The 25,799-nt window shown below is 38.7% G+C and overlaps 1 protein-coding gene across 1 annotated transcript; it reads left to right on the forward strand.

Annotated features, from left to right (window-relative positions):
* The first annotated feature begins 826 nt into the window (after window positions 1-826).
* Window positions 827-25,363, forward strand: LOC131041546 (structural maintenance of chromosomes protein 2-2). The gene is made up of 3 exons (XM_057974674.2): window positions 827-1,163; window positions 24,597-24,688; window positions 24,995-25,363. The coding sequence occupies exons 1-3, from the start codon at window positions 1,146-1,148 to the stop codon at window positions 25,107-25,109; spliced, it is 225 nt and encodes a 74-aa protein (XP_057830657.2). The 5' UTR covers window positions 827-1,145; the 3' UTR covers window positions 25,110-25,363.
* Window positions 25,364-25,799: the final 436 nt, after the last annotated feature.

Consider the following 25,799-nt stretch of genomic DNA (forward strand, 5'->3'; position numbering starts at 1 on the left):
AGCTCCTCTATGTTGCTTACTCCTTGACTTCTTCAACAACTGACCAGCTGGTAAGAGTCATGCTCCTTGTTGCAAGTTTCATCATAACACCACTTTCTTAGTATAGACCTGCAAAACACGTTAGCACATACAAACAACCACATTTCCCAAATCATCTTGAAACAACATTATTTTCAACACATGCACATTTAATAGATAATTACATAGCGTATGCATTAGTACCGTGAATTGTTTCAAGGTTAAACTTAAGCCCAAAAGGTAATAGTTTCTAAGGAAATAACGTATAAATAGTGACATCACAGTATCAAAGCCTAAACACTACTAGAAATATGGCAAATAAATGACCAGGCGACTAAAACTTTTAGTCACAACAAGTAAAAATGACCAAATTCTAGTCATTTTTTGCAACACAGCTATAAATGACTAAATAAATGACTAATTTGGTCATAGGGTAAGAAACACGACTAAATAATTAGTCACACAAATAAAAATGACTAAATAAATGACTATTACTCCTCTATTACAACTATATTGTTACCTATTTTTTTTTATCTTTAAGGCCAAAAATAGATTTATGCCTAAATGAATTATTAAAATTTAAAACAAGACAATCTTTGTTAATTGCCTTACAATTGATTAAATAATAAAACATTGATATTATTTTATTTATTAAAAAAAAAAGATATATCAAACATTAATATTGTTTATCTTCACTTTGTTAAAAAAGCAAACCTTAAATGTTTTTCCAAAAATAACATCATGTATTGTAAAGAAGAGAAAATTAAGGTTCAAAGCATAATCTATGCAATGCTTTAATTGAAAAGGGCACACTTCTCACTGTAATTCATTTGGAGGGAAATTAAAAAGCTAAAGAGCTCAGTCTCGCCTTGTTTTAGGGTTGCTTTCTTGTTTTATGATGCTTTCAATAATCTCAAGTTTTCAGATCTTCCTTATCATGAAAAGAAAGCTTTCAAGAGGGCATGCAACACACAAAACTCTTCATTTTCTCTTACACCGCTGAAGATTTACAAAAGGGCGAGTGATCTAAATCATTAAGGAGTTTATGTGTGGGAAGGGGAGTAATCTGAGATTTTCATGGAGAAAGAGTAGATCGGGCTTCCATAGAACAACTTTACACACAAGTCATGCACAACCTACTAAAGGTCGGTCTTTTTCATCTTTGAAATGTACTGATTATTTATTCCTAAGAAAAGCAAAGCTATTTGCATGCAGGAGGAATGTTTTTTAGATCCAAGTTGCGAGGAAGCATTTAAAAGTTCTATTAATATCCACGGAGAAAGGGTTTTGTTATTGTATTTATCTAAAAGTCTCCTTGAGCTTTTCATTCATCGAACCCATTAGGGATTTTTGTTCTAAAAAAAACGGATGCAATAGCAGCGAAGGCTTGAAGGTGTTTTTGCAGTCTTTGATAGCACCTATAGTTTTAAAGCATAGTATAGTAGTTACCATGCAGGCAAATAAATATAGAAACAAAAGAGCCAAAGCATGACTGAGAGTAGTCAAGATGCCTTTGATATGAATGATCAGACCAATGAGCGAAGAGTCTGAGTGATAGAACCTAATAATGTTCCTGTAACAGCTTATCAAAATCAGAATTGCAATGCATTCAAAGGTCAAATACAAACATGTGCAGACCTCAAACTTGTCATATATATTGCAGAATAGTCATTAATACGATCCTTAATATGCAACATAGGAAGGATCCCCAATAAACATGAATAGAAGTCATGAAGATACCTCTGCTGGGGCAGGGAGTAGGGCTCCATAACAATAGTCAAACAACCGCATAACATAGGCTAGGATAGCTCTGACAGTCAAAGGACATTACAAAGAGCAATCAATGATAGCAGTTTAGATGACAGAGCAACAATAATAGGTCTGAGAAAATATACCAAGGACATCCACAGTGTAAGGTCGAAAGGATTTGATGAAAGATAGTATGAAAAGGGATGTGCATACGCTCTAAATAACAGAGAAGGCAGTGCCACCTATATAAAGCTTAAATTGGTCAAATCTCCTAGAGAAGAACCAAGAGAAATCAAAACAAAAATACAAGGAAACAAAGATGACAGAGGCTCATTGGCACTGCCTCAAAAGCAACAGTAAAGTGAAGAAGCCCTAGAGCAATCAAAGTGCATCAATCATAAAGATCGTGGCCTTTCTCAAGAAGTGAGGACACCTTGGAATCATCATCGCAACAATGTATATAGAGCAGTCATCATTGTTATCTAAGGAGAGAGTCATCTCAGAGTAGCCTTTAGGCTTGTCATGAACATATCAATAAAAAGAGCAGCCATTAAAAGTGGTAAAAGACAAACCAAAGCACAGAGATATAGAGCAATGTTGATGCATTAATACAGCGATATAGAGCAATGAAAGCATATTTAATACACAAAACATTGTGAAAGCTCTACCACATAGTCATTAGCACACGAGATTAGTATCAAAGAGGGCTAGTGCAGTCCTAAAGAAGATTGTCCTAGATAATGATAGAGTTTCTTAGAAGCAAGAGGGTGTAATCATAACAGCGCTGGTGACAGAGCAGCAAAAAAGAGGGCTTTTTCTATGCTTAAAGTCCTAGAAGCCAAGACAAAATTAATGGAGATCCTCATAATAGTACAATCATTAAGTACAACAAAGAGATACAGAGGCCTCAAAGAAGAGATCTAATGTCTAAGAGCAATACCTTGTTCATAACTTCAGAAAAGCTCCATGACAGTCACAGTGCATTAATGACAGTCATATCATCGTGAAAGGAAAAACAGGTTACACTATGGAAGCACAATGAACACCATCGAAAGCAGTAAATACACAAATCTATCCTCTGTTTTGACAATCCAAAGATAGCTTCAATCATTGAAGACAGTCATGGCATGGTTTTGAAAGGTTCCAAAGATCATGTATGATGAATGCATATAAATAGCAGAATAAAGGGCAGACACACAACTATAGCAATAAAGGCTATCACCAATGGTAGGTCATATGATAGCATATAAGACAGTAAAGTGCAAACCCTTTAATGTTGAGAGTAGCTTCATTAAAACACAATCCAAACGTCTCAAAAGCAGTCCATACTATAATGTCTTGAAAGGAAGAAGATCCCATAGCAATCCTATGAGAAGGGATTTTATTTCAGTAATTATGAATTTGGGGTAAAAACTAAGATATTTTTTAATTATGGAAAATAAAAGTGCTCAAGTTAACAACAAAGGTGCCTGTTATAGCAGCATAAAGGACAAAGGGTTACGATATTCCATGTAAAGAGTTTTCTTACAACCCTAGAGTAGTGACAACAACACTTAGGAAATGCAGTCAAACAGTCAAACAGTCAGATCACAAACCTAAAGGTTTGTTGCAAATAATAATAGTAGGGAGGTCATGAAATAACAGTGAAGAAAAGGCAATAGCGTTGTTACAGCTGGATCTATGGAAAACATTAGTCAAGAGCTGGTTTCATTCATGGAAGGACTGTTAAAACTGTCACAAGGCACAAAAGGAACTTAAGGGCAGAGCTTTCAAGGAAATTGCCACAATCATGTTGCAAAGAAGGCACAATCATGTTGCAAAGAAGATTTGAGATTGTAGAAGCATCACTGTGAAAAGACAATACCAAGCATCTATTAAGGATCAGTCCCAGTCAAGGGTTATAGTGATCAGTCATCACACAAAGCATCCTTGAATATATGAGTAGTAGACACAACAAGGTGTAAAGATAAGGGTTAAAAGCATAATGATGTTAAAAAGAGAACAATGAAATGTTCGCTTGATGATGATTGTAATGGATGACTTCATGTGTTGTCATTGATGAAACATGTATACACACACATATGTTCACATTGTCATCTTAGTGAAGACAAACCGGTATTACTTCTAAAGTTACTTGTATTGCAACCGGTATTGGATGTTTAGTTTATGATGGTTTAGAGAGTGTCAAACCGGTATATGTAGACAACCGGCATATGCAGGAATGGCTTGACACCAACTTGGAGATTCAGCGAAAACCATCAAAGAAGCAATGGAGGACAATCGGTTTACATGTTGATAGTGGTTAACTCCTAACCGGTATCGGTGTTCCAACCGATATTCATTGATTGTGTGATGAGTTATCACCAGTCCTGATGAGTTACCCCTAACCAACAGATTTGATAGCAAATTGTGATGAGTTATATTTGATTGTCCAGATACACTGCACCTAGGAAATTGTGATATGATTCCTAAGCCAACATGAAATCTAATGTCTATATAATGACGTTATGATGAACTATTATGATATGATATGATGCGAGATAGAAGTGTTAAGTTGTTGAAGGCATTGCAAAATATGTTGGTGATGCAGTTTTGATTGAGCAGAAGAGGATCTATTCAAGCAAGTTGTGCTACTTCTAGATCACACCACCTGTTGTTTTCTAACAATTACAACAGTCAAATCCCCTAACCGGGTAAGCTCTGACAAGCTTCATTGTACAAATCCTCTAACAAGGTGATCCATTAGTTTGGATTCATAAATCCTCTATTGAGGTTACTCCTAAGAGGGTACTACCTTTAACAGGGTATAGCTCCTAACAAAGCTTTGGGATCTTTAACAGGATTTGCTCCTAGTAGAGCACTTTTGTAGACCTTAACCGATCAGTTACCAATTACTGTAGATAGTTAACTTGTGAGTCCCATCTCACCGTGGTTTTTCCCATTTGGGTTTTCCACGTATAAAAACTTGTGCTATGGTGGATGTTTTACTTATTGTGGATGCTTTAATATCATTTTGGATTGCATGCATAGTGTTTAGTAAACTTGTTAAGTATCTCAGCCGGTCAGTGTTTAAAGTGGTATTGTTTTTACTGTCACTGATTCACCCCGCCCTCTCAATGCTTTATAAGTTTATCAATTGGTATCAGAGCCAAACTTCCTTAAGGCTTAATCGCTTGGAAGGAAACCCTAAAGCCACCATGGGGGATATGAGCTACTTTGAGATGGCTAGAATGCTTGAAGCTACCAAGGAAGAGCTTGAAACCCTAAGGGTCAGATTTAAAGCTTCACAAGTCAAAAGGAGAGAGGTGACTGAACAACTTTTGGAAATATTTGATAATAGTTCTTCAAATGAAGCTAACATCGATGCATTAGCTGAAGAAGTTGAAAAACTGAACGGTGAAAAGCTAAATCTGAGAAGAGAGTTAGAAGCCCTAACTATCCGCATGAGCCAGGAGCTTGAAGCAAGGAGGGCAGCTGAAGACCTTGTCAAAGAAAGAGATCACGAGATTGCTAAGATCAAACAAGAGAATGCAACCTTTCATGAACATTGGCATGAAGAAAAAGAGACTTTGCAGCTAGATCTTGAAATGGCAACATCCCTAAGACAGACTCTGACAAAACACAAGGAAGATCTTACCAAAGAACTCACTGAGGCTAATGGAAAGTTGGAAAAGTTCAATAAGAGTTCTACTATGCTGGACGAGAAGATCCAATCTCAGAGGATGAAAGGTGATACATCTGGACTAGGCTTTACCACATCTGAGAAAGGAGAGTCTTCTGGTACAAAGAGCAACATTCACAAGGACAAAAATGCTCCTAAGGCTAACAAGCCTACCAGTAAGAAAGTTTTTAAACTTGTTTTCTTTGTCTGTCATAAACTTGGACATACTGCAAATGTGTGTAGAAACAGACCCAATGAGAATACAAGCTACAATGCAAATACTAGGTATGCATCTAGGAGATTTGAAGGTCATTGTTTTACATGCAACATGTATGGACATAGATCAGCTGAAGGCAGATATGAAGCAAATAATCCAGTATCTCACATGAATCCAAGACCTAATGGTAACAAAAGCAGAATCTATGACAACCGGGGAAATATGAACTAGCAGAAACCCTATGTTAACCGGTTTAGTCCATTTGAGATGGAAAAGGTAACTAATGTCATTTGTACCATTTGTAACAATTATGGTCATGTGGCTATGAACCGCAGAAGGAGAACTGGAAGAGGCAATGCAGGACCTTGAAGATCATCCGGAATGGCTTGCTATCATTGTCACAAACTGGGACACATGGCGAAGTTCAGTAGAACTAGAAAGAACAAACCGGCTAATCATTCTGTAGACCAGAAGGGTAAGCAGAAGGTAAATGTTGAGGAAACCAGAGAAGAGATGAACCGAATTTGGAAAAAGAAGAGTGACGATATGCCTGTAGAAGAACCTAATCCTTCACCTAGCGTGGAGAATCTTGCACCGGTGAATTAAGCATTTTCAACAGGGCTAAGGGGAGCATAGCGGTAAATCTACTTCCAGACCCTTTGAAAGATGAGTGGCAAGAAAGTTTGCATTTTTGAGTTATTTTTGTAAGAAATCTTGATATCTTTGTCTATCGGTTTTTCGAAAGACTGTCATCCGATTTTACACTTGTTAATATTGAATGTATCGATAAGCGGTGTATTAGGGTTTGTAACCCTAGAGGTCGAGCAATTAATGCAGTAGGTAAAGATGATAAAAGCAAGTTTTACTATGTTATTTTTACCCTAAATGCATTCGAAAGAGAACTCTTGAGCACTTGTAGAGTGAAAAGAGAATTGCTAGTTGGTTGTGGATGAATTTGTGCTGTGAATTGTGTGATTGAAGCTGATATGAAGATCAGAGAAGGTGGAATTGGTGTGCATTTGTGTAATCAACCGGAAACCAAGGCAGCGCGAGAGTATTAAGTTATTTCTTTGCAAATCCCTTTCAAATCGAGTTTATCAGAATGGCTTCATCATCTAAGCAAGTAGAGAGACTTATGATCACATCAGAACCTATGGAGGTTATGGAATCGGAACAAATAGTGCCTTACAATGCGTTATCTCAAGTACTTGACGGTGTTATCGTAAAAGGTGATTTGTCTAGTTATATTGATTGCAAAATCAAAGATTTAGGATCATTGTCAATATACTCTCAATTGAAAATCCCTGTGTGATAAGAGAGGAAAGATCAAACTTGAGTATATTAGGGTTTATGAGAAGGGTTTTCATAATGCAGCCTATTTTCTTGAGGATTTTGAAGAGGAACATATAAGAATCATTCTTAGTCGAGTTCACGGTGAGAATATGTATTTGGAAAGATCACATGCTATCACTAAGGAAGCTATCCATGCTGTGACCGGTTTTTGGCAAACCGGTGAAGCTCCCAAGTTGAGGCGAATTTCAAAAGAAACTATAAGGACTTTAACTCAGTCTACCTCTGATGGGTGTGCTTTTTCAGTTAATAACATTAAGGACCCAACGGTTAGATTGGCTACCATGGTTATAGGCTACATAATATTCTATTCTAGTAGAATGAACAATGTGCCATTTGCAGCAGTGCATACAACCTATAGAATGATTGCTGAGAATGTAGATTATGACCTATGTGAGGCCATAAGAAGTCAATTGATGTTGAATCTACAGTTAATTAAGAAGGACAACAGTCAAAAGTTCAAATTTGGTCAGTTATTGATTGGCTTATTCTTTTACTTTCAAAATTTCCTACCAGGAATTGGTGACATTGAATGGTCAAAAGACCTACCGGTAACTGCTCAGATCAAGAACAACATTAAGGCTGTTAAGAACACTTTTTCTGCTGTAATGAATAGGTACTTTAATGAATTCCAAAAGAAAATGAGTACGAGGGTGAGGCTACCTGAAGACGTGAAAAACTTTGCTAAGGACATCATTTTCACAGTCACCACTGATTTCTGTCTTATGGAAGCCATCGAACCCAGAGAGGATGAAGTGGAAGACATGAGCTATGAAGTCAATTAAGACTTATTGATCGGTTATGCTAATAACCTGTTGGCATCTCCAGTGGACAAGAAGAAGAAAAGACTGGGTACTTTTGAGGAGCAAGCGGTAGAAGCTGAAACCACCAGTGCTCAACCCAGTAGTGGTAAAGGAAAGAAGAAGAAGGTTGAGCAAGCACCTCCAGTGTCAACAAGAACAAGAGTGACACGAAGTGTCCAAGTTAAGAAGGAACCGACACTAAAGGTATACATAAAGATGCAGACTACAACAAAGAAGAGAGACAGACAACTGATTCTTCAAGTAGAATCTGATGATACCGACACTGAGGAGGAGCCAAAGAAAATAAAGGCAATTGGTAAGAAAGCCAAACCAGTTGAAGACACCTCTCAGCAGGGTATTCGTATTAGTGCTTTATCTTACGAACCTATGACTGATTTTGAGAGAACTGTGAAAACATTAGGGAGGAATCGGTTTGATAATATTAAAGAATGTTTTGATTCATTTAATGAAGATTAGAAGGAACAAATTGTTCAACAGGTAATCAGCTACTTATGTCAATGCAATTGATTGCCTCAGGATCTTAAAAATGATATTTCCGATTCTTTATATTCTATTCTTTTGAATAAGTGGGAAGAGGTTGTGGAGAAAGATCAAGAAATTATTGATAATGTATTTATTCAGTATTTTCCTGATTTGTCTAAAGATGAATTAGCAGTATTACTTGATAAATTCAAAGGACAATTTTATTTTAAGATAAGAAGTTTGATGTTAATGAATGGAAAGGTGCAATCTGTTGAAGTAGGAACTCATCAGATAGCCAGAAACGTTCAACGGATGCATAAGCATATAAAATCTCATAGTGATGATTAAACAGAGAGTGGAGGTCAACCGGAGTTAGATGGAGAAGAAATTCTTTCACTAGATATTGATAAGCATAAGGGTGACACTACTTCTCAACCGGTGATCTTTGTTGATGACATACATGATACTATTGATCTATCTGGGAATATTATTGAACCAGATAAGCAGCCACCGATTATTACTATTTCACAGGTTAAAACAGTGGATGTATCGACAATTCAACCAAATGTGGATATTCCACCCCTACCAGTACAAGATCAACAAATGAAAACACTACTACCACCGGTTTCACAAGCTACTCAAGAGAAATCTGCAGAAAAAGTTGAAGAGAAGCCCTCTGAACAGGAAAAGAAACATGAACAAGAGAAAATTGAGGAGAAGAAATCTATTGAAAAAGAAAAGGCAATAGTCAAGCATCAAAATGATGATGAAGATGACTCATTAGGCATCAAAGGGCCTATAGATGTAGAGAATATGAGTGCATCGGAACTTATGGAGATTGCAACTGTGATGTAATCCAGGGCTTAGAAGAAGAGACTTAAGGAACAAAGGAAGGAAGCAAAAACTATCCAAACTGCTGTGGAGATTTTGTCCAGTCTTCTACCAGAGATTGCTATAGGGAATTTGTCAACTCCTATTGGCAAAATTGGCCAATTGGTTGCTGATGCCTCTGACCAACTCAAGTCCCTTGAGGAAGCAACTCAGACTTTAGCTAAGAAAAATTACAGGAAGAAAAGAGGTGAACATATAATGAAAGATATTGATATAGGGAAGATTGCTTTATCCCTGAACAAAGATCTTTTGAGAAAAGCTATTGAAACAGGAGGTAGGATACTAGCTTATACATCTAATGTTTCATTTTTCTATATTGATTTAATTAAGAAACGAGAAGAGACATAATAGGAATTGGAAAAGATATCTACTGCCTACATACCTTTACAAGTTTTAGTCTTAGCTTTTGGCAAATCAGTTGATGATTTGCAAAATCGGTTAGATCTGTATGATTTTGAACAGGCTAAGAGACTCCGATCCCTGAAGGAGTTAAATAACTTATTGAGACCTAAAGTGGACATCCTGCAACGAGCTTATAAGAATGCAGAAGCGGTTTTGGCTGCTCCAGAGATGAGTACAGTTGATGCAATGGAAAAATTTTCTGCACATGTCATGATCACCATAGAGATCACTGAAACCTTACTGGAAACATGGGAAATTGATTTTTCTCAAATGAAGCTTACTTTCAGTAATATTTTCTTGGAAATTGCAGTGAACACTCCTTAATACAGACTTTTCAATTTTTGTATATGTAAACTTTTGATGCAAATTTTGCTATATATATATATATTTTACTTTTCAATTTGGCATTGTTGTCAAAGGGGGAGTAGAAATATGTATGTGTTGTGAAAATTTTGTATGTATTGTTAAGGGGGAGTAGAAATATGGTTGTATAATTTTGGTAAGCACATTTAGTTGTAAAGTTTTAAAATTTTCTAAGTGTTGCCATCAATGCCAAAGGGGGAGATTGTTGGCTTGATGATGATTGTAATGGATGACTTCATGTGTTGTCATTGATGAAACATGTATACACACACATATGTTCACATTGTCATCTTAGTGAAGACAAACCGGTATTACTTCTAAAGTTACTTGTATTGCAACCGGTATTGGATGTTTAGTTTATGATGGTTTAGAGAGTGTCAAACCGGTATATGTAGACAACCGGCATATGCAGGAATGGCTTGACACCAACTTGGAGATTCAGCGAAAACCATCAAAGAAGCAATGGAGGACAATCGGTTTACATGTTGATAGTGGCTAACTCCTAACCGGTATCGGTGTTCCAACCGATATTCATTGATTGTGTGATGAGTTATCACCAGTCCTGATGAGTTACCCCTAACCAACAGATTTGATAGCAAATTGTGATGAGTTATATTTGATTGTCCAGATACACTGCACCTAGGAAATTGTGATATGATTCCTAAGCCAACATGAAATCTAATGTCTATATAATGACGTTATGATGAACTATTATGATATGATATGATGCGAGATAGAAGTGTTAAGTTGTTGAAGGCATTGCAAAATATGTTGGTGATGCAGTTTTGATTGAGCAGAAGAGGATCTATTCAAGCAAGTTGTGCTACTTCTAGATCACACCACCTGTTGTTTTCTAACAATTACAACAGTCAAATCCCCTAACCGGGTAAGCTTTGACAAGCTTCATTGTACAAATCCTCTAACAAGGTGATCCATTAGTTTGGATTCATAAATCCTCTAGTGAGGTTACTCCTAAGAGGGTACTACCTTTAACAGGGTATAGCTTCTAACAGAGCTTTGGGATCTTTAATAGGATTCGCTCCTAGTAGAGCACTTTTTTAGACCTTAACCGGTCAATTACCTATTACTGCAGATAGTTAACTTGTGAGTCCCATCTCACCATGGTTTTTCCCATTTGGGTTTTCCACGTATAAACACTTGTGTTATGTTGGATGTTTTACTTATTGTGGATGCTTTAATATCATTTTGGATTGCATGCATAGTGTTTAGTAAACTTGTTAAGTATCTCAACCGGTCAGTGTTTAAAGTGGTATTGTTTTTATTGTCACTAATTCACCCCCCCCCCCCCTCTTAGTGCTTTATAAGTCTATTATGAAAAGATGAAATGCATTCTTGCCCCTCAATGAAAAGATGAAATGCATTCTTGATCTGACCATCCTTTTGTCTGTATGAGACCTTTGTTGTCTTCTTTCATCAGGTCGTGCATTCTTTCCCCTCATAGCTTCATGGCTGTCTTTTGCTTTGACACTATGGTGCCTATGTTCTTGGGATTTATATTATTCAACATCAAGGACTGCCATCTCTCTTCTCATAGTCTTATAGGACTATCTCCATGAGGGGTCATCTTGTCTTCAAAGGCAACTCCTCATTTGTTTTGTCATTCCTTCTTACACCTTTCAGTTTGCAACCTTGTGAAATTCAAAGACAATCAACTCAACATCACTGAGCATAACTGCATTTATCATTATTATGTGTGGCTACATGCTTAGACTGTCTTTGAAACTTCCCTTAGCACCATCTTGAAGCTGATTTACCTTGCACTTAGCTTTGTCATAAAAGTGTTTGTTCTTTTATGAACTACTAAGACCTTTAGCTTTTTTCACTGTCACTGCTTTGGACATTGTAACAACTTCCAGAAATATCTTTATGACTGTGGTTTTGGTCAAAATCTACCTTCAATGGCTATTGATCTTTGTTGAAGGTTGAAGACTCTCTCCATTTTGATAATACAGTTACACCTTTGATGAGTCCTTTAATGCTCTAGGGTCTGCAACATTGACTAATACTCTTCATCTTTTGGCTATGACCTTATTCTTTGGCAGCCATAGTTTCTATTCTACGATTGAATGAATCTTTGTTACTGTGAGAAAGTGCTGCTATGGACTTCCCTGGTGAAATAAAGTGACTACTCTATGCGTGTTGCTATGATTGTATCAAGACTTTTTGCTCACTGCTACTGCTCAAGATGCATTTGATTTGATTTTTAACATTACCATCTTCAATCTTTGTTATTATCTAAATCTTTTGTCACTGTGTTGTGACCATTTCACACATCGCCCCATTAAAATGGGGGCCCCCTCTTTTTGCTCGTTTTGCCTGTTCTTTTTCTCTGCTTTTTAGGGTTTTGGTAGTTTGTCAGTTGTCTGGATTTAGGGTCAAGCCTTAGGGTTTCTGTTTTGTCGTTTTCAGGCCAAAGTCCAGTCAGTCTTGAGAGCTTTTTTGAGCTTCCTCTCGTAGGATGCAATTTTGAATAAAGTGAATTCGCCAGAGGCTAAGTAAGTTGGTCTAGTTTCAATTGGAATTTTGAGTGCAACTCTGATAATTTGCCTAAGTGTTGATGATGAGATTTTGATTTTCGTCCGATTGAGTAATTTTGACCAAAATTTGAAAATTTTGATAACTGATCCCGGGCATTGGAAATGACTTGTTTTTGCCTTGTGAAGTGATTGAACTCCCAAAATCGTGATATTTTGGCCTGTAGGAGCAAAATCGCTCCTGTCCCTCAGTGAAGGACCGGAGCTCGTTTTCAAAAATCTTACTGTCCCTGCAGGATCAAGATGATCTTTCGAGTGGAAGTGGTAAAGGGAGGCATGATCTTTCCGTTGAATATAATTTGAAGAATTTCATAAGTATGGAGATGCCCCAGGAGTAAAAATCGCTCCTGTCCCTCAGTGAAGAACCGGAGCTTAAAATCAAACATTGCCTTGTCCTTGCAGGATTTGAACAACTTGACGATTTGAAGAGATCAAAGGAGATATGTTTTATCAATTGAATATAACTTGAAGTGCCTTCGTGAAGGAAAACGGACCAAAAATGCAAAGTTCGCTCCTGTCCCTCAGTCAGGGACCAGGGTGAAATTCAGTGTAGCTCCCGTCCCTCTCCGAGGGACCAGAGCGAAATTCCTCATAGGGCAAAATTTGGGTAAAGATTGAGCAAGTTTTGAGTTTGAAGCAAGAAAGGAGGATGAAATGAACCCGTTGAATACAAATTGAAGATTACAAGACATCAATAGGAGACTCAAATTGGCCTAGGTGCTCCTGTCCCTCACCAAGGGACTAGAGCGATTTTTGCCTTAGGACAATTTCTCGCCAAGTTTGAACAAACTCCCGGCCAAAGATGAAGGGAAGGGGACACAATGAGTCCATTGAAGATAAATTTTGAAGTTAGCAAGTTGTGATGGAGCCTACAAGTACAAATTCGCTCCTGTCCCTCAGTCAGGGACCAGGGCGAGATGTTTGTTATTATGTCTTTCACTCAAGTTCAAACTACTCCAAGTCAAGGTGAAAGGTGGCAAGGACGTTTTGAAGCGTCTTGACGAAGAACGAAGTATCAAAGGTCGCCAATGTTGGGAGAATTGCACCAAATATCCAAGATCGCTCCTGTCCCTCAGTCAGGGACCAGAGCGAAATTCCATGGAGGCTTAGGTTTTGAAGGTTTATCAAGTTTCAAGTGGCCAAAAGGGATCAAAGGACCTCATTCTACATGGTGAAAGCAATTGCAAGTTGATACAAGCAAGGATGAGCCCAGGATGCCCAAATTCGCTCCTGTCCCTCAGGCAAGGACCAGGGCGATTTTCACATAATCACTCATTATCCTTCAAGATCACGTCAAAGCCAAGGTACACAAGATCAAAGATATCGTTTGGAAGGCGATGAATGAGAAGTTGAGGTTAAGAACGAAGAATTTTGGCTAAGAGCATAAAGATCGCTCCTGTCCCTCACCAAGGGACCAGGGCGATAATCCTTCAAGCATCAAAATGCCTTGTTAAAGACAAGTGAAGCAAGCATGGAACGAAAATCTAACGTTGTTTCTCCCTCATAATGAAATTCGGTGATCATAGAAACGAAGGTCAAGGAGAAAACACATAATTCGCTCCTGTCCCTCACCAAGGGACCAGGGCGATAATGGTCATAAAAGACACTCATCCACAAAACCAAGTTAATCAAGTTTGAAATTCTTAGCAAAAATGCCAGTTTCAACATGAAGATGGAGGTTTCGAACGTCAAAAGCACGAGATTCCAAGCTAAAATGGTAATTCGCTCCTGTCCCTTAGTCAGGGACCAAAGCGATAATGGTTTGCATCTTTCCCTCCTCCAATTTTGGCGCTAAACATTTTTTTTGAATTTTTATTAAATGCTAAAAATCGATAAATTGGAATATTTAATTGATAGCATTTAAAATTTGCGCAAAACATTTATTTAATTAATTTCGCCTATTTAAAAATCGAAAAAATTAATTATAAAGGCAATTAATTAATTTATTATTATAGAAAATTGGAGCGCTTGGATTTATCTTATAAAAGTCGGCCCTTGTTATTTATTTAAAAATCATTTTAATTTCTTTATTTTGGCAAAGTCGGCCTAGAGGTAAATGAGAGGTGAGCGCTTATAAAAGGAGGGTGAAAATTTTCATTTTCACATTATCATTTTATCATCTTTCATATGCGATTTTGGAGAAGTGCGATTGGTATTCAAGTGGAGCGAAGTTCCATTCCAAGGAAGGCGCAAACATCATCAAGGAAGTGCGAACTTGAAGTTAAAGTAAGGCGAACTTGCCAAAGACATTAAAGATCACATCAAAGACCCCAAGGGTGGCGAATTGATAAGGAGGACGTTCAGTTGAAGAGGGATCACGTGGGAAGCTTCAAATTAAGTTTTGCCTAGGCGAATTTCTTGTTTTGCATTTTAGAGTTAAACTCTCAAACAAGGTATGGCGAGGATCCCTTGAATTTTGAATTTTGATCATCATTGCTTCAAATTTTGAATTTTGAAATTTTGAATTTCAGTGGCTCAATCGTTTTTTTTTTTTAGGAAATGATAACTCAAAGACTTATCATGAAGTTTCCTAAAATTAATCTTTAATCTAATCTATGTTATGCATTGCAATATCTAGTTACTTATTATGAAATGTTGTGTAGGTATGGCGACCCCGAAGGCGGGAGCATCCACCAGTCGTCCAACTCTCATGAAGGAAGATCAAAAGAACGAAGAACTGGAGACCAAGATCGTGTCTAAATGGAGCAACATTGGAGATACCAACTTGGGTAACTTCAGTACGAAGAAGTTTCGAGAGGTCCCTTACATTGGCAAGCCATCACTTGTCGCCAGGAGGATAATCGAAAGTGGCATCATTAAGGCGGCCGACTTCCCTCCAGCAGTACAGTGTCATGAGTTGATGATCGAGTGTGCTCGTCATTATGATCCACAATCCAGAACGATCGTGTCCAAGGAAGGAAACACTTTAGCTTATCTGTCAGAGGAAGCTATAAGTGAGGCTTTCCATCTTCCAGAGCACAAAGATATGGTCTACAAGAGCATAGAAGGAGCCAGGTCAATGTACGAAGATGATCCAGATGCTTGCCTAAGCATCATTAACAAGAACTGGTTACTCAAGAGTCGTCCTCGCCTGAGCAAGATACCGAACACACCACATAGGATCGATTTCCAGGAGGAGTACAGAGATTTGATTACAATGCTCAACCGAGTCACGGGAGCTCCTCAAGCCTTCTACTTTGAGAGGTGGATGTTCTACTTTATCCAGGTGATAGTTCAGGGAAAAGGAACAATTCATTGGGCTAGAATGATTAGCCATTGCTTGGACGTACAGTTAAGGAGATTGAAGGCCACCAAATCCTTCCACATGAGTTCATACGTTATATATGCCTTAATCAGGAGCTTTGAGTACGCAGGACTACCTCACAGAGGAGTGATTGGAAGAGGACCCGGCGAGGTCAGGGTTTGTGATTCCTATGTCCACTTGCATCATCCGCCAGGAAGTAACTACAAGTTAGTTAATGATACCTTCACAATGAACATCACCAGGACGTTGCAAGGCGGGATTCACAATAGATTATCTCAGGATGCACAGGAACTAGTAAAGAGGTACGGTGCTTGGTTTATCCAATTTCTGAAATTTACTTATATCAGAGTTCATGGATGTCCTTCACCTCCATACATGTTGCCGAGATATCCGACAGACAGAATAGTGTTACTTGAGGTAACAAGACAGTTGGCAGCTTATGCGAAGGCATTCAGACACAGACATGGAAATGGAGTTCCTGTACCTATCATCTTAGGCAATTCAGTTGAGGTATGTCCTAATGCTTTAGCCATGGATGACGCAGAGAAGGAGTTAGCTTTGTATTCTTTTTCATTCTTTGCTTTGAGAGAAAACTTTGATCCACATGGATATATAGAGGAGACAGTCGGTAGGAAGTTTAAGCATGAATTTCAGATAGAAGATTTTATGATGAATCTCCTAGACGATCTTGAAGTGAAAAGAAAGATGCATTCTAGATTGCCTTTGGATTTCATCAGGAAATGCAAGATTTACAGAGTGGCCGACCAAGCTCAGGACAGTGGCAGACATCTCCAGTCATCCTATGACCGAGAAAGCAAATCAGTAAGGTTAGATTGGAATGAGCCCGAGGTCGTGGATCTAGATGCTTTGATGGCTCCAGTCTTGTCTTGTACTCGCAGATGGGTTGATGTGCAGCATCAGAAGTTGAGAGAGCAAGGCATAGTTATGACTTTCACTTTGGAAGAGAAACCAGCCGAAGGTGGAGCTAGTGTAAGCGAAGGTAATCCTAATCCCAGAAATGCAAATGAAGGCAACCTTCGAAGTGCAAGTGAAGGCGATCTCCATCCAAGAGGCTCGAAGAGGAAAGAGAGACCTGGAAAGAGAGAATCTTCCAAGAAGAAATAAGAGGCCAGCCGAGATCGTTCGTCCGGTACATCTTCTCGACAAGAGAAAAGGACACTTGAAGTGGAAGATTCTATGGAGTCATTGGTACAGAATGATAAAGAAGGACAGGCAACGGGTGGATCTCTTCAGGACAATGAGCTACATGAAGACAAGAATAATGACGAAGTAACATCTCCTCCCAGAGAAGAAGAAATATTGCATAAGGAAATACAGGTCAAAGAGACAAGATCAGCCATCCCAGATTGGTTGAAGGAAAGATTAACCAAGGTGATCGTAATAGAGGACGAGGACAATGTAATTGATTTAGAGAGCCTTGTTGGACGTTCTCAGGAAGTAACAGAGAAGAGGAAGGCTACCAAGATGTCCAAGATGATTAGAGATGATACTGGATCTAGAAAATTACAGATAGCTACGCCGGCAGTGGACAAGTATGAAGGGGAGATCCTAGCAGAGGAATATGATATAGAGACATTTGAGCTAGGTCCATCCACAGCCAAGCAGACACTTGATGATGCCACCGATTCATTTGAGGCCTTGAAAGACAAGCTTAGGGAAGAAATGGAGAAAGAATAGGAAGCTTGAGAGAGAAGTCGGTGCATGCAGAACATATTTCAGCCATCTCAATCAGCCTTTAGGACGTCAAGATCCAGCAAGATCACCCATACAGGCATTTCCCCTTCAATCAATTGGTGAGGCAGAGAGATTCAGGAGTATGGTCCAGCGTATGAGTACTTGGATGGACAAATCTCATACAGTTGCCGTAGAATTTACAACAAGGATGATGAAGACTATTCATAGGGCTATTCAGGTTCTTGAGATCATCCACAATTTGATGATAACGGTAGCCGCTTTTGCTCATACCAAAGATGTTATCATTCCTGTCTTGAAAGTAATCAGACAAACATCGAGGAAGGTCTTAGCGCAGGAAAAGATTATGGATGGAGGACCTCACAGTTTACTTCAGTGGTCAACCTTACTCCAGATGAAGGAAGTTCTCTTTGAGGACATCAGTACTAGATGTAGTCATGTTGAGGAGGTGATCAACCCGATCCAGGACAGAGTATTTGAGGTACTACGTACCATTCTTGGTAGGAGGATCGAAGTTGAGACAGATGTGGATTTGCAGGAATTGGAAGATAGAATCAAGGTCATCTTTTGCAAGGACGCTAATATCACAGATGAGCAACAGGACCAGATGTTTGCTACCATGCTCCTGATCGAAAAGACTAAGGAACTTGAACTTACATGGGACGCAGCTCTTCTAGATGCATTTGATCAGGTCATCCACTTGGAAGAAAGAATGAAGAATCTTCCTGAGATTCCAATTGCTGAGATCGAAGGAATCATATCAAGATTCATTGCATATGCTAAAAAGGAGCATTGGAAAGGGAATAAGATTCTAGATGAGAGGTTGTTATAGATGACATGGCACCTTAGTTGTCATTGGTTTATGTCTCCTAGATTTTCGTGCCAAATTTAATAATTGGCTATGCATTTAATGTTGTGCAGTAAAAGGGGAACTTTTGTAATAAAACCCTAATTAGGGTTTAGGTGTCATAATCTTGGCCATTGATCTGGACTGTTCATTGTAATTGAGGATGCTATTTATACCCTCATTTCATTTCATTTTGTCATTAGAAATAACTAGAAAATCAGCATTAGAGAGAGATTAGAGTTTAGAAGCAATTTACTTTTTGTAGCAAGATTGAGCTTTGAAGAAAGAATTCAAACAATTGTTGTACATGATGGCTTTGAGATCAATGAAATATTGAAGTTATGGTGTTTTGTTGCAATTCTCTTAGTTATCTTCATGGTTGTTCAATTTTCTTGAATCATTTCTCGATCAAAGTAGTGTGTTAATTCGAAGGACAAAGTGTTGGACTTGATCTTTGGTAGGATTCACTTTCCAAACCACTAGCTTCTTGCTGATTGTAGGAACGCCTTGCGTGGTCGACTGGAGAATACTCGAATCACTTAACCTTCAATCGTTATTGTATCTTGGATATGTACCTTCGTGGTAGTGTCTTTGATCTTTTGATGTATTGAAGAATCATTTGTTACCTTAGAAGATCGCATCAATTTCAATTGAGTTGTTATTTTATGGCAAAATTGAAGTTGGTAGAATCTTGCCAAGTCTTGTCCACATGAAGTCATTCTTAGGGTTAGATTAGATTGGACCTCTCGCAAAACCCAATCCTTTTGTCTTTTTTTTGAAAAGCTTCTTTAGTTTAGCAAAATCTTCGGCAACGTAAGGCCCCTTGATGACACAACAATCACAACAACCACTGGTGCTTATCCACACGTAGAGACCCTACTAAAAAGAACATCGGAGTCATCCTAACTGATCCTTCTTGCGAAATCTTCAGCAGTTAGCGACTTTATTCAAGAGAGGATAAGATGCCTTTGGGTATTTTATTCTGTGTATGATTGTGTACAAAATACACGTCAACACACTGTTATAGTTTTCTTGGCCTTTCTTTTATAGCTGCACTATGGTATGCTCTGTTTTGAACAGTCCTAATGACCGTGATCTCTAGTTTTTTCCTTGAGGCTGCCATTACTATTTTAATAATCCCCACTGCTATTATTTTGAATGATGTCTCACCCCTTGATTGTGTATTTTCATATTTGCTCTCTGCACTGTAATGCGTGGTTTTCAATATGTATGTTGTTCAATGTTCTCATAAGGTCTTATGAAGTCTTGATTGTATTCCAGTGTTCCACGGGCGTTGGGGATGGGGGGGACGCGTTTCCGGAATGGGGGGACCAAGGGCCTAAATTTGGGGACGGCGGTGGGGTGGTGGTGCTCATATATATACATATAGTACTTGAAAAACTAGTTTTGAAAAGATGTATAACAGTATAACAGTATAAGAATTAGATTTCAAATGAAACTATAGGAAATACCAAGATTACTTAGATTAGTAATACTAATTGCTAAATGCTAAATAAAATTTGACAAATGAAATTGTCAAATTGGAGATTTCTCATTTCTATCATATGAATATCGAAAAAGGAAAACGAAAATACGAATATCTGATGCCATTGCAAAGTCTATAATAATAAAGATGATTACATGATTCATCATTACAATGAGCAGCCAAATACAAATACGTGTAGCAATAGCATTACAAAAGAGACTAGAGTCAAAGACAAAATGACAAAACTCAAAATGTAGCTAATGGAGGCCTCTAATCATCTGCGAACTCCTCCTCACTGGAACTGCTGGACTCCTGAAGATCAAGGTCCCTCAAGCTCACACCAACTAGCCCTGCATCTGAAGTGGTAGGATCATCCTCATCAATCTGTGAAGGCTCCTCTGGCTCTACATCCCATCGTGCCGCTGGACTCTCCTTGTACACGAGTGTCTTGCGGTCTATGAGACGCAAAACACTGTGTACAGCCACAAGCTTCTCTGCTCTCTTAGAGGTAAGTCTGTTCCTCTTAAGAGAGTGGATGAAGCTATATGTAGACCAGTTCCTCTCAGCAACTAAAGAACTGGAAACCTGGGATAGCAGATGGATGGCTAGAGTGGTGGTCAAAGATTTCGGGCCATGACAATTCCACCACAAAAGTGGGTCCTCCTGTGCCATAGTGTCTATATCCATCTTTGCCGCATCTGAAAAACCTCTAAGAGTGGCAAATCTTCCCCACTCAGTGCGCATTGTGCCGGCATTTTTGGAATCAAACATCTTCTCTATGCACCTAAAGAAACCCGCCTTCACCTCATCATCTTGAATCGGTGTCATTCTACCCGGTCTAGCCTTGTACCACTTAGGATTCAAGGCAAAGGCAGCCATATGCAAAGGAGTGTTCAACTTGTCCCATCTACTCTGAATGATAGGTCGGATTTGCTCATTGTAGAATGCTAGAGAGGGGTCCTTCACTCGCACAGCAGCCCTCATCTGGTCAAGCATAGAGTCATTGCACTCATACACCTCTCCAAGGTTAGGTGCATCCCCATCCCCATATTTGATCACCTGGAATACTGGAGAAATGATGGAGACAATGTATTTCGCATCAGTCCAAAACACATCACTCTTCACTATCTCCTTCACCCTTCTCCCCTGCTCTGCCTTGGCCTCAGCCCACCTATTCCACTCATTAGTCATAACCATGAGTTGCAATGCCTCTTGCAACTCAACCATTCTCTCCAAGAGAATGAAATAGGATGCATATCTAGTCTCAATTGGTTTCAAGAACTCCTTCTTCGCGAAGGTCCTGAAGAGTGCATGTGAAGTGTGGTGGTTGCAGATAAACATCTGCACATCTCTCGCATCGGTGACCACTCCTCTAATCTAATCAATCTTCCCCATGTCCTTGAGTGCATTGTTCATGGTATGCACACAACATGGGGTCCACCAAATGTGTCTATAGGCTGCCTCAACGAGTCTCCCTGCTGCTCTACACACATAGGCTGCATCTGTCACTACTTGGACCACATTTTGTGGCCCAACCTCCTCAATAGCCTCCTTGAGGACCTGAAACTGGAAATCAGCAATCTTTACGATGCCCTGTACAATCAACTGCTCTAAGGAAGTATGGGCCCTCTGCACATGTGACCATGACGTTGATGAGTGGACGATGGCTAATGTTCGTCCACCCATCCATAACTATGCTGCACCCTGATGCCACCTAACATGCCTTCATCTTCTCCATCAAAATATTGATCTTGGAATAGCATTTATCCAAGATCGAGGTCCTCATTTTCGTCTCCCCTGGTGGCACATAAGATGGTCCTCCCTTGGCCACCATAGCCATCATCTCCCTATAATAAGGAGACCGTGTAACATGAAATGGAATGCCATTGGCAAAGAAGAACTTGCCAATGGATTCATCTATCTCATCTCTCAGCTGCACATTAAACATATCAGCAATGGGGTTGCTCTGTGGTGTTTGCAACCTACGTTTCCCAGCCTTGGCAGCAGTAGAAGTGGAAGTGGTTGGAGATCCAAACATCATTCCTCCCGCATGTGAAGTATGAGAAGTATGTGGCACATTCTGGTTGTCGTGAAGTGATGCCCTAGCAGACAAAGTAGTAGGCATTGAAATATTTGTGTCATCTGGAACCCCCCGAAGCCTGTTAAACTCAATTCTGTACTGTATATTTTTGGGTTCCTCCAAAAACTTACAATGTTTCACGCCTTTTCCTCTCCAAAACAAAAAGTGTGCATTCACCATACTAATGCTACCGAACCATTCTCTGTCACAAATATTGCACTTCCGCTTCCTTGTTCCCCCACTTGAATGTGATGTGCCTTGTATTGATATTCGTGAAGCAAACTGTTTTAGAGGAGACTTAGGATCAAAATGACCCCTAGCATATGGTGCCAACAACTCTGAAGGGCAACCTGTACTAACTGGTGCACTCGCCATAGAACTAGATTGGGCTCCAGGATCAGCCCCATGGTCACCCCCCTCATTTTCAGGTTCATATTCTGAATCATTCTCACTATGAGAATGGATATCCATGTCATCTTCACTCATGCCTTGGGAGCTCATTGTGAAATTGACATTGCATTTCACAAAATAAAAATAAAAATAAAATCAGCCTAGTTTAACAATAGATTTTTAAATTTTTTTCCTATTCATCTCAGAATGAGATGAATAGGGAAAAAAAAACCAAAAATGACATAGAACAATGAAAATCAGAAAAAAAAACCAAAAAAAAACAAGAAGAAGTTGAAAAACCCTAACTTGTGCTTGAAAAATCTCTCCAAAATGTAGAAGAATCTTCTTCTTCCTCTTCTTCTTGCTTCTTCTAGCTCCTATCACGCTTGCAATCACTTTTCTCACCCCTTCAATCAATCCTCTTCAAGTATTTCCTCCTCTTCAGGTTGCTGGAAAAAAAATCAGTTTTCCAAAATGAGAGTGAAATCCAAAATAAACATGCTTTTGTGTTGTTTTGGGGGGTAGGGTGGGGCCCACGTCTAATTAGGGTTATCCGTTAACCCCCCCAAAAGGCACATGTTTTTAAAAAAGTGCCTTTTTCGCTCCTCATTCACGTGGGAACGCGGGAGACGCCTTGGCGTCTCTCGAGGGACGGGGAGACGCCCAGATGTCTCCACGTCTCTTTGGGAGACGCAGAGATGCGGGGACGTCTCCACGTCTCGACGGCGTTTGGGTGGCGGTGGCGGGACGGCGGGGGACGTCGCGTCCCCGTCCCCCCATCCCCGAGACGTCTCTGACGGGGGGACGCGCCCAAAAAGGGGGGGGACGCGTTCCCGTGGAACTTTGTTGTATTCTAAGTAAATGTGATTGTCCTTTACAAAAACAAACATTATCAATATGCATTAAAAGACCTATGATATCTCTAGTGCTCACTGTCCTTGGTATCATAGTCACACACAATCCTTACTTTGTTTTGTTTATGATCTGAAATCATTTCTTGGCTATATCCTCTGCTCCTCTCATTGTGGTTTCATGACATTGGCTGTCAATATCTTCATGTGATTTAGCTTCAAGTGACCGCGTTGACTGCTCTAACTATTCTTATAGAGGTCTGGGACATTTTTTTTATTCTGTCCTCAGCAACTTTTACCACGATGGTTTGATCTTGATCTTGATCTCTGTACACAACCAAGAGATTGCTACTTTGTTGACAGTGTCATATGTATCACTATTTTTGTCTGCTCCTTGATGAATCTATGGTTCATAAGCAATAAATATGGATAGTCTTTTGGTCTTCACTGCTTTATTCATTCATGGACTGTCATTTGGCAGATATTGTATTCCTTACTATGACTGTTGCAGCTTTTATCGCCCCTACTGTCAAACAATGATGCCTTGGACTAAGGGAAGTCACACACTGATGTTGCCCCTGTATTTATTTTAGCCATGCTCTTTGCTTATAGTTCTTTAATGACACTTGCTATGACTATCTTCTTCTTTAACAAGTATCACTCTAACAGTTATATGCTAATCATTTGTTGTGTCATGACTGCAACATATCCCTTAGGAGGTTGTTTATTGGACAGATTTGAAAACCCGTTCCTTTGTGATGGCAACCTATCATGACTTCTAGACAGTGCTATTTATGACTGCTATGCTTTCATAGTAGTCTAAAAATGCCACTAAGGATATGGGTCCTTTGATAGTGATTTGGGATCTTCATGCTTATGGCTCTGTGCTAAATTTGAGTCATGTCTTGCTTGATTTGAATGTGGTGGGCAATGATAATTTGAGTTATTTGTATCAGCAACTGCAAATTTGTTTTTTCTATGTTCCAGTTGATGCTATATAAAAAGAATATGACCAAGCTCAAGAAGAGCTGAATGTGAACCGTGCAAAGATCAAAGAGTGTGATGCTCAAATCAATTCCCTAGCTAAGATGTAGCACAAGCATAACCAAGCCATAAATATATGCCTCTACAATGTTGACAACATCTAAACATTGTAGATATTGTTACTATGGCAAAGCTACATTACTCTAATAAATCTCATCATGTTTTATGTCTCAATGTGGTATCATACAACCAATAACCAGAATCATAAGTGTAGTGAGTCCAATTGACTGAACACAAACAAGTACTAATTATGAAGCCACAAAAATGTAGTCTAATGAGACTTTTGGATACTTTAATATGCATTACTAGGGTTCTCTTATATTCTTGGTTTGAATTTGATGTTTATGAGCAGGATATTCATTTTTTCAAAAACCAGTTCTTCATTTGAGCAACACAAACATTAAATAGTGATCTTCTATGTCTTGTAGATTGCTTTTCATAGAGATATAAGATCTCCGAGTGTAACGCTTGAAGGTGACATTTTTCAGCCAAGTGGTCTTCTTACAGGTGGAAGTCGCAAGTAAGAGTGTCTTCAGTGATTGTTTAGTATTTTTTCTTATATGATTTGTTTCTAATGCTTCTTTCTTAACATGCTCGTTTAATTGGCTATGGGTTTTCTTTAAGGATTTTACTTCATAAGACAATGATTGAAATTTTGAATTTGCTTGGTTCTTGTTTGTTGAGCTTAGTGCCTTTGTTATTTGCTTTGTGAATTTAGAAAATGCTTTCTCTAAAATAAGTAATTTCTAATACTTTTCACCATCATGTGTTTTATGCATTATTTGGCATGTTAAAAAAGCTCAGTAGCTATTTTTTGGTCATGCAGGGGAGGGGGTGAGTTGTTAAGGTGGCTTCATGCATTGTCAAATGCAGAGACTGAGCTTGCTATTCATCAAAACAAGCTAGCAAGGATTGAAGCAGAAGTACATCCATATTTTTAACATTTTTTTTTTTTAACTATATATTTGAATGAATATGATTTGTCATGAAATAGGGAATGCCAAATAACATGCCTTGGTTCTAAACGCATTTTTTAAAAGGGAACAAAAATATAGAGCATAAACAAAATACAAATCTCTATGTACATAACATATTAACAGTAAACAATGTAGACAATTCCTAATGTAAAACTGTTACTATCTTGCCATGAGTTTTTACATACAATGGTTTGAGAATCATGTACCACTTCCTTTCACTTGTATTCTTTCACATATGACACATTAGCTTCTAATTACATCGAAACTTGAACAAATATATTAAATATCCAGTTCATGTTTGTAAATAGCAACTTTCCCAATTGTTGTTTGTGCTTCTAGAAGAAAAAGACGGTTTTCTAACTGTTATAGCAGAAGGATGTGCATATCTGCAATATTTAACAATAGTTCATAAGTATTTTTTGACAAATTTAGGACTTCAGAAGTTTGACAATAAAAAAGTGTTTTTAAAGCTGTAAGCTCCTGCTTGTTTGTTTGTGCCTTTTCCACACTGATTTCCAATGCTTCAAGAGTTTTAGTTCTTGTCATCTCCCATTTTATTTTAATTTTTATGTACACTTGTGACTTAAAAAATTGCAATGACACTCAATGACTTGATTATGCTAAGATAGCTCCTCTGGCCTTTTAGAGCATTTT

Source organism: Cryptomeria japonica, chromosome 2 (assembly GCF_030272615.1).
Source record: "Cryptomeria japonica chromosome 2, Sugi_1.0, whole genome shotgun sequence".
NCBI lineage: Eukaryota > Viridiplantae > Streptophyta > Pinopsida > Cupressales > Cupressaceae > Cryptomeria > Cryptomeria japonica.